The sequence below is a fragment of the Taudactylus pleione genome, unplaced genomic scaffold (genome assembly GCF_031769625.1).
Source record: "Taudactylus pleione unplaced genomic scaffold, aTauple2 ptg000411l, whole genome shotgun sequence".
NCBI lineage: Eukaryota > Metazoa > Chordata > Amphibia > Anura > Myobatrachidae > Taudactylus > Taudactylus pleione.
The window spans coordinates 1,339,813-1,350,000 of record NW_028284813.1 but is presented as its reverse complement, the minus strand read 5'-3'; the positions used below and the strand labels follow the sequence as shown (position 1 = coordinate 1,350,000).

General features: G+C 41.6%; 1 protein-coding gene across 1 annotated transcript in view; it reads right to left on the bottom strand.

Annotated features, from left to right (window-relative positions):
* ATP2A3 (ATPase sarcoplasmic/endoplasmic reticulum Ca2+ transporting 3) overlaps positions 1-10,188 on the bottom strand; it is a 236,708-nt gene that overhangs the window by 21,398 nt on the left and 205,122 nt on the right. The window contains exons 18-20 of the mRNA XM_088447036.1: positions 10,001-10,134; positions 6,502-6,619; positions 4,369-4,486 (exon numbers count right to left, since the gene is read on the bottom strand). Coding sequence (XP_088303162.1) covers positions 4,369-4,486; positions 6,502-6,619; positions 10,001-10,134 — 370 coding nt within the window. The remainder of the gene's footprint in view (positions 1-4,368; positions 4,487-6,501; positions 6,620-10,000; positions 10,135-10,188) is intronic.

Here is a 10,188-nt window from a genome sequence, read left to right as displayed (position 1 = left end):
CCGAATTGTTGCATTTAAAAAATATGCTTCAGTTTTCATAAGATAAGCATTAACTCGTGTGTGTAACGTCAAGAAATGTTTCTGATATTACACAGACACAGGGAAGAGCATACCTTATACAGTACATAACTTTGAATGTTTAAATTATCATACCTCCAAATTACTTTACAAGTGCTAGGGAAATCAGTCTTTACAGTAGCACCGACGACAGTGAAGGACATTTGCACGTAAATATTCGAGCCATCTGAGTGGAAATTCGAACAAATTAAGCCGGCCTGTGAGAATTACTTTAATGACACCCAGTGGATAAAGATAAAATAGCAGCTATATTATGAGCGAGATTCAATTAGTTCACGCTGCGCATATAAATGGCAATTATGGTAGGCTTATCCCTGTTTGCAACTCCAAGGCATATGAGCAGAAACCAGCCTCTGAGACATATCCCACAAAACTACCAGAAGCCATTTCGTCGATATTCGCTAACTGAATTTGGCCTATATTCAAGTATATATTTTAAATATATACTACTAGTAAAGGGATCAGACATATGCTGGGTCACCTCGGTCCACCCATCGTTCCATTACCCTCCCTCCCTGTTACTCTTACCCATTCTCGGCTCAGACAATGGTCTTCTTCCCAGTACAGTGGTCTGTCCTGTCTCGTCGCTGGCGCTGCAGTGGAAGCCACTGGCAGAGGAGGGGAGAAGGTGTGCGCTGCCAGCTTCCACTGCATATGTTGGAGATGGGACAGACCTTAGCCAATTATTATGTAGATTCTGTTGGAAACATACATTGGAGACGGATACTTATATGGTGGTTAGGAGCAGGGCCGGCAACAGAAATCTTGGGGCCCCCTAGCCCCTCCAAGTAGGTACATGCAGGACGGAATTTGGCTCATCCCCTGTGTCTCTCCAGCATCATTTCCAACTGTGACGTACCATCCTCTACTCTCATCTCTCCAGCCTCTTCCTCACCTATCACTCCAGTACCATCCCCGTCTCCAGCCTCATCCCGTGCCTCACTATTTGCAGCCATCCACTCATATTCCCTGTATCTCTCAGCATCATTATCACCCCCACCCATGTCTCTCAGAATCATTATCCCCATCCATGCGTCTCAGATTCATTCCCAAACCCCTGTGTCTCTTCCCACCCCTCTTCCTCAGCCCCATATGTCTGTCACACACCCTCTTCTCCTCCCTCTGTGCTGTGACACACCACATTTACCCAGCTATGTGTCTTTCACCCCCCTCTCCCCCAGCCCATGTCTCACACCTGCCCCAGCCAGTGTCTGTCCCACCTGCCCCTGTCCGTGTGTCTGACACCCCCTACTCCCCAATACATTATCCCCTGTGTCTGTCACACACCACTTCTTACCCAGCCTGTGTCTTTCAACCCCCCTCTCCTCCAGCAGCCCTCCTTCATCTGCAGCTCCTCACCACCTGCACCATGACTCTAGTCCAGCACGACTGGGCCAAAACAAACCTGCTGCGCAGCCTGTAGTCTTCCCTGGTGGCTCAGACAGTGACCCGGCCCTGCTGGCGAGCCTCCTCCCCGATTCAGCGGCACGAAGTCACACATCCCAGTGTCTTTTACACCCACCCTCTCCCTCAGCCGCCCTCCTTCATCTGCAGCTCCCCACCACTTGCCCCATGACTCTAACTGAGCCAGGCCCAAACTTACCTGCGGCGCAGCCTGTAGTCTTCCCTGATGGCTCAGACAGTGACCCGGCACTGCCGGCGGCTCCTCCCCGATTCAGCGGCATGACATCACGCACACTGCGCCAGCAGCTATCCCTCCATATTAGGGATGGACGGATCGATTCACTGCACTGAGTTGAGCCTCATGGCTCAACTCCGTGAAGTGTCTCGAGACAGTGTCTCGAGACACGGCTCTTTAGATAGAGCAGCATTGGAGTCAGCAGGGGAGCCAGCGACTCAGAGTGAGTCGCTGACAGCTCCGTCCCCCCAGCAGCCCAGCACTACAGCTCAGGGTTCTCACTGACTCTCCTGAGTCAGTGAACTCCCTGAGTCCTGGCTGTAGCTGTGCGACTCAGTGAGTCGCTGACAGCTCCGCCCCCCGCAGGCCAGCTCAAGCCTCTGCACTGACTCAGGAGAGTCAGTGCACTGCCCTGAGCCCTGGCAGTAGCTGCATGACTCAGAGTGAGTCGCTGACAGCTCCGCCCCCTACACTGCTGATCTGACACAGTGGAGAAGTATAATCAGGTCGGATCAGCAGTGTACGGGGCGGAGCTGCCATTCACTAGCTCACACTGACAGAGAGGCTAGGGGAGGTGGGTGTCTCGATTCACCAAACACTGAGTGACTCGAATCATCCACTCATCTGAATGATTCGAGTCAGTGTGTTGAGACACTCACTCACTAGCCATCTCTACTCCATATCCTCCCTGACTCTGCCTGTGCCGGCCCCAGTGGATCTAGCCGCAGCCATAAGGAGTAGGAGAAAATAAATTACCATTTAGTGATCCTGTACCCAGAAAGTGCAGGGACACACAGATCAAGATGTGCACTGCTGATAGGGATAGTGCTAGCACTAAAAGGGACAGGAGATGAAGCCCTGCAGTTTAAAGGGAAGGGTGTAACCAAGAGAAAGAACTGGTAAAAAGAGCATTGGGGAGAGTCAGGGGGACAGAGTAATGAGTTATAAATATGGATAATAAGCATTTATGAACAGATTAATCTTAATGGCCTGTTTGAAGTTGTGGATACTAGAAGAGATTCTCATAGTACAAGGAAGTGAGTTCCAGGGCAGCACAGGAAAAATCTTGGATGTGGGAGTTGAGGTGAGAGATGGTCAGTAGAATAGCAGAGAGGGTGGTTGGTACAGAAATGTCCTAATTCACCTAGTGTTTTTATTCCATAAGGTTAGAGACGCTTGGAAGGACGTAGACGCTCCACCACGGGTAACGATTCATATTTTTTCTTATATTTTGCACCTTATTGCATCCTGGCCACATTCAAAGTCACTCACAGTATACCAGGGACACTACAGTGGTATTTTTCCTGAAAAGAAATTGATATAAAGCCGCAGACTGAGCATAACAATACGTGGAGTGAGGCATGGCACGGGCGCTCATATCAGACCTCTACTTTTTTGCCTTTAATCCAGATTGGAGACTTTACCACACACAGAAGTACTTGTAATGCCAGTCCCAATAGTCAGTGTACCCTTGCATTGTACGATTGTTGCATTAGTGGTGCAAATAACATGCATATATAACAAAAAGACGCTTGACCCGGCTAAGTCGCAAAGTCTGTGGAGCAGCAAACAGGGCTATTTGGCAAAGGTGTATGTGCATCTGTAGCGTGTACAGAGTTTGCATTATATTTATACTTAAAATATGTAATTTTTCTACATTTTAAATACTTCTGATCAAAAAATATAAAACTTATAAAAGCCCGAACATAAAACACATGGCACAAAATGTGGCAAATCACTAATTGAACAGTAAAATAGATATTGCACAACCACGAGTTACACAATATTTACGGTACAATTGGTGATATGCCACATTTTTATGCACTGTGTTTTATGTTATACAACATGTTTGACATTAGAAACAAGGCTTCACTTAAATGTTAGTCAGGCATTTCTAATTTCACCATTAGCGCAGTCCTTTCATTTGCATTTTAGGTGTGTGTTTTTAGCCAGATAGCAACTGACTCATGTTTACTTACTGCAGCCGTGGTGTTAATTTATTTGAAACTAAATTTACTGGGAGCACCAGGACAATCGTCTGTCAGTATCTGAGTAGCTGTTTTTCGCTTTTCTGCACATGCGCAAAAGCACATTCTGACCTCTGCACTGCCACACTGGAGCAGAGCTCTGACTACGGTAGCAGGGGGAGGGGAGACTGTAGTTGCTGTGCCCAACCGGTGGCACAGTCACTATGACGCAGCCGCAGGGTCATGGGATGGCCCTAAGGCATTCCCGGTGCCCTAGGCATTTGCCTAGAATGCCTATGCCTTGGGCCAGCTCTGCTTGCAGCTATGCATTCAGATATAGAACACTATGAAAATTAGTCATGTGAAACCAGCAGGGGGCCTGTATTTTAAATACAGACAGAAATGACACTGGAAAAGAACAAATAGAAATCATCCTCATGCTTAGAGAAATTTCAAACATTATGCAAGTAATCACCTTTACTCAGTTGCTATTTAAATTAAAAAGATAAAGTACCTAGATTGAAAGTTGATGCTGCTCTTTCAACGTATAGCAGTAATCAGAAAATTTGCTTCAGAAACGTCCTACATTACATAGGCCTAATTGCTAAATAGGCCTATGTAGGATGGTTTGTATTCTACAGATATACTCTATTACATTTGGCACATAGCTGCAGTTGTACTTACCATCCAGGTGATGCCGAGAGATATATTTAAGACCTTCATCGAGCAGGATAACAGGGAACGAAATCTTCATAACTACCACCCATTGTGGCCAATTCAGAGGAGTTACTTGAAAAATTAGCTGTGAATTGGGAAAAATTATTTAAAAACAATAAATAAAACTCTAGAATATATACACGACAAGACCAAAAGTATGTGGACACCCCTTCTAAGGCTGGGTACACATGTAAAGATTTTCTGTCCAACCATCCAATTAGTTGGCTGGTTGGAATGAAAATCTGGTAATGTATGGGAGTAAATGATGATCAGCAATTTGCTCCTAAATGCCAGAAAACAGATGAAAATGGTCGGTCAGACAAGTTTGTTAAATGTTTGATCTAAACAATTTGTTCAAACAGTTTTTGTCCATTTCCTGGCGTTTGGGAGCAAATTGCTGATTGTCATTTGCTTTCATACGTTACCAGATTTTCATCCAACCAATTAACTAGTTGGATGGCTGGACAGAAAATCTTTATGTGTGTATCCGGCATAAGTCATGAGTTTGGCTGTATAATTCAACATATGCTCCTGTTCTTAAAATAGCCATTCAAACTCCATAATCAAACATTAGCAGTAGAATGGGCTATACTGAAGAGCTCAGTAAGTTTCAACCAATTATAAGATCCACTTTTCTAACTAGTCAGTTTTGCACATCTGTGCACTGCTAGAGCTGACCGATCACCTGTATGTGCTGTAAAAGTGAAGTGAAAACTATTATGGGCAACAGCAGCTGAGCTGTGAAACGGTAGGTCACATAAGCTCTCTGAACAGGACCATTAAATGCTGAAGCATAAAGAAAATCGCCAGCACAAGAACTATTTGTCCAGAACTTCATGGGTAAGCAGCTATACATACACAAGCCTCAGCACACCGTGTGCAATGACAAATGTCAACTGGAGTGGTGTAAAGCATGTCAACATTGAACTCTGAAGCAGTGGAAATGCATTCACAATCTGGAAACCTGATGGACAGATCCACCTACCTAAATGTGTACAGTCAATTGGTGGAGAAGTAATAATTATCTGGGCTGTTTTCATGGTATGGCCAGGTAAGGGAAATCATAATGCTACATCATACAATAACAACATTTAAAAAAATGTGTGCTTCCAAGTTTGTGATAACAGTGTGGGGAATGCACCTGTTTCAGCACGACAATGCCTCCCAGCTTTAAGTGAGATCCATCAAAAAATGGTTTGTTGCATTTGGTGTGCAAGACCTTGACTGACCTGCACAAAGCAGGACCTCAACCCCATCAAACAACTTTTACATGAAGTGGATCACTGAATGCAAACCAGTCCTTATTGCCCATCATCAGTGCTCAACCTCAGTAATGATCTTGTGGCTGAATGGATATAAATACCTGCAGCCATATTTCAAAATCTAGCAAAAAGTCATCCCAGAAGAGTAGAGACTGTTATAGCAGCAAAGGAGAAACCATATTAATGCCCATGGTTTTGGAATTAAATGTTCAACAATTAAATATTGGTGCGATGTTTGGACTCTGCTCAGCTGCTGGACTAACTGAAAGATGCCAGACATATGGGCAGATTCAATTTGCCTTCAGCTCTGTGAAGTGCAGCTGCATGCACTTCCTGGCTATTATGGTAGGTAAAACATAGCATTGTTTTTGCTCATGCTCCATAGAGGTGCAATGTTTTACCACCCTAACATCCCACCGAGTGTCATGAAAGTTTCCCATAGGGTATGATCATTCCTCCTACTGTAAATATGTAGTATGTGCTTTGTAAAAATTAAAATATGAATACTTCCTTGCAGAAATGTCCAAATAGATAGATATCTAAAAAAAAAAAAAAAAGACACAAAAGGCATCTAGGGGTATGTGTACTAAGCAGTGGAATTTCAAAAGGTGCCGCTTTCCGGCGGTGGGAGTTAAAAGGGCAATATTAAAAGAAAAAACACTCCTGGTTTTGAAATTTAATATTATTGTCCTCTTAAATTCTGTGGCCAAAACCACCGACAAGCAGCGGCTCTAGTAAATACAGCCCTTGGTTTCATTTTGGATGAAAAAAGAAATAGCAGGTTTACCCCAAATCTAATCCTGTTTATTGAATGCAAGTACTAACCTATTGTACTTACCGGCATTGGCTGGACATAGAGGACTAGGAAGTGTAGAGCCATAGACATGATAATAGCACCTAGAAGCCAGAAGTTAAGCCATGGTGGCATCCTCAGTAATGACTGGTTCTCAGATACACTGCAAATATTAAACAGATATATATAAGATGTGCAGCAGGGAATCCTATATTGTACAGTTCATATATAAACATATTAACAGTGAATTACTTACAAAAAAACCCATAAGCAGTAATTCATAGCAAACAGTCAGCAATTAGCTTTGACCGATCTAACACAAGTTAGGCAATGGAAGGAAATTCATCTATTCATAAGCAAGACACACACAGCTATTTGAAAAGTAGGTTGTGAAGAACCGACAGTTCTTTGTAATACCTGTAACACTGGAAACAAGCAGTATTTCCATGTTAACAATTTTTGCCAAGGAAGGTTACTATTTACAACTGAAATGTAAGTGTTCCTCAGATTTCAAAAACATTTTCAGTTTTCAGGCATAAGTCTTATTTTAATTAGAAATTCACAAAGAAGATTTTTTTTTTTTAAATAAAATTATACTGAAACAGGTTTAAATGGCTATCATAATTTGTACAAAAAAAAGTTACAGTTATAAATATAAAAAAGGATTTAAAGCAAGTACAAAAATCCAGTTTTCTCTAGCAGCCATTGGGGGACACTGGGAAAGACTGTAAGGATGTCTCAAAGCTATTACAAAGGGACGGTAACAGAAGGCACTGTGCATTGGAATGTAAAAGCATTGAGCCTATAAAATTTAGTTAAGTTGTGCCCCAAAGACCAGGTTGCCACCAGCAGAACTGCTCAGGAGTCCTATAGACATACATCTGTTTTCTGTGAAAACATTGTCAGAACTTTGCAAAGAGAGCCCTCTTTACCTGGAGACTTATCCTGGTCCAAACTTGGAATCACAATTTCTAGTTTTGGCAGAAACGAAGGATTGGTTTTAAGTACAGCCTGCTCTGCATAACAAGATAAAGCCCCAGCTCCAAAACTCTCCTAGCACAGAAGACAGCTAACAGGAAGGCAACTTTCTGGATAAGGCATGTCAACTTCACTGACTAAAATGGTTGGAAGGACTGCAGAGCTCTCAGCACCAGGCTGCGATTCCATGGAGCTATAGGAAAGTTGTATGGAGGCTGAGCATGCATCTCTCCCTGCAAGAAAACAGAGAACTTTCCCTGAAAGAATACCACTCCACCAGTGCTTTTTGTTAAATCACAGTAGATGCTGTAATCCCTTCGGTTCTTTATATAGTACTCTCCACCTCATCTCAGGTGTAGAGTACTATATAAAGAACCAAAGAGATTACAGCTTCTACTGTGATTTAACAAAAAGCGCTGGTGGAGTGGTATTCTATATACTGTATGTGCATTTTATGTGGTGGAGGTGGGAAGAGCCTCTAATACAGTTTGTCTACACTACTAGCTGCTGTGCGCACTGGGTGGTATTTCTATTCTTTGTGATATATTTCCCTGAAAGAAACTGAAAGGCAGAAACCACAGTTGAACTTTGAACCTTCTTCTAGACCGTCCTGCAGGAAAAGCTGCAACCTGCTCAAGTAAGTAGTAGGAAACCCCTTCCATTCACATCACATAATGTATATCTTCCACATTTGGTGGACATTTTTAGCATGCGAGCACTGAGCATGGTTTAAACTACATTGTTGGAAAGACTATTATCCTTATTTTACACAACATAATCAACATTGTATCTGGATGTTGTTCATTTATAATTAATTTTATTTATCATTTCTACCAATTATATGAAACGTATATAGGTTTGTTCATTAGGATTATCATCTTCATTTTCCAAAGTAAAAAAAGCTTTTTAAAATCTATTTAATTGAAAAAAATATATATTGCCATTTTATTTTGTTTAATGTCATTAAACCTTTAATGGCAGCATCATGAACTACTTAAATGACCTAATATAGTAACATGAACGCTATTTAAAAAAACCCACAAATACTTTTCCAATCTCAAAGAATATTTTTAAATGATACTATCAGATCAGGAAATGGAAATGCAATGTATCTGAAAGAACACACAACCCCCTGTCTATTTATGGCATGTGTATTACTGTAGCACTCTTACCTTATTTAGTCTTTTGTATGGCTGCTTTTACATTTTCAAATTTCGATTTACCATTTAACAAATCGATATTCATCTGAGGGCTTAGTCATATTGATGTTATAAGTGACAATACTCATGTTTCTTGTAGTGTGAGATCTACTCTGAATCCACACTGTTGTCCAGTTACCTAATGTCATTATTAATCATGGTTTTATTAACATGTTTCTAATGCTAAAAAAGCATGTAAATGGGTATAGTATGGAACCTTTTAGTTCCGATTAGCCTATACCCAATTGCATTAGCTGTCTGCACAGCGGCAGCATCTGATAGATGGTGCTTAATCTATTTGCTTGTGTTCAATGCAAGTGAATGAAAAGGGGTCGATGAGGTGTCCTACACTGCCCACAATCGCTGGTTACATACCTTTTGCCAAAACAATGTTTTTCTAACATACTGTAGTGGGTCACCAGCCTTAAGGTGTCACATAAGGTTGTATTCATAAAGTGTTTGTTGATACAATTTTAAATATTTGAGCCACAATTTATACGAATACATTGGCTACAAATTACTTTCTATATATTTTTGGAAATGTATATTGCATATTACATAACATTTGTGCTATGGCTTTTAATAGTTTACATCACCATAATAAATGTGCCTTTAATAACACATTTAGGGGGTATGTTTACTAAAGTGAGAGTTTTTAGAGGTGGAGATGTTGCCCATAGCAACCAATCAGATTCTACTTAACATTTAACTAGCACCTTCTAGAAGATAATAGCTAAAATCTGATTTGCAACATCTCCACTTCTAAAAACTCTCACTTTAGTAAACATAGCCCTTAGACTTCGATTAAACCCCGTCACTATGGACAAGTGGGACTCGTCATCCGTATACACCTTGAAAAGACTACTCGTTATATGCAGCAAAGTTCCTCAGTAAAAGAAAAACATACTTCTATTCCCTCCCCGCCGGTACGAATACCATTGGGGAGTCGCAGTCAGCCATGGGGGTGGTCTCAGAACAGTGATCTCCCTTCTTTCAAACTAAGGTGCCCTAATAATAAAAAGAATGCGATTGGCAGACATTAACCCCCTAAAAGTTCACCCCCAATTTGGCTTCCAAAAATTATGGGGTACCCAAAGGGGAGTATCCTCTTGTATAGTTTTACAATACACATTAAGATGTGTACTGTAAACCTAATAATATATATGGGTCCATCCCTGAGATTAATAAACATGTTACTAAGCTTTTGAAATAATTCCTAAAAAAGTGTAAACTGGAAAACTGCCACAGTCCAGAATCATACATGTAAAATCAGTGATTAAACCATAAAAAAGTGCAAAAAACTATTGGGTAGCAATCAGAGACTTCCTCTATCTAGAAACACATATTGATTGTTTAGCATTGCCTACCTGTTAAGGGCATTGCACATCTCTACAGTTACCAGTACAGAGAGGGCCATCGTGGTGGGATAACGGGACTCAAACACTTCACAGTCTATTCCTTCAAACAAAGGGTTGCTGGATGTACACTTCATGAAGTGCCTCTGTAGAGAAGGTGAAATTCGTCTCACACTGTACATAAATATCATGGCTTAGTG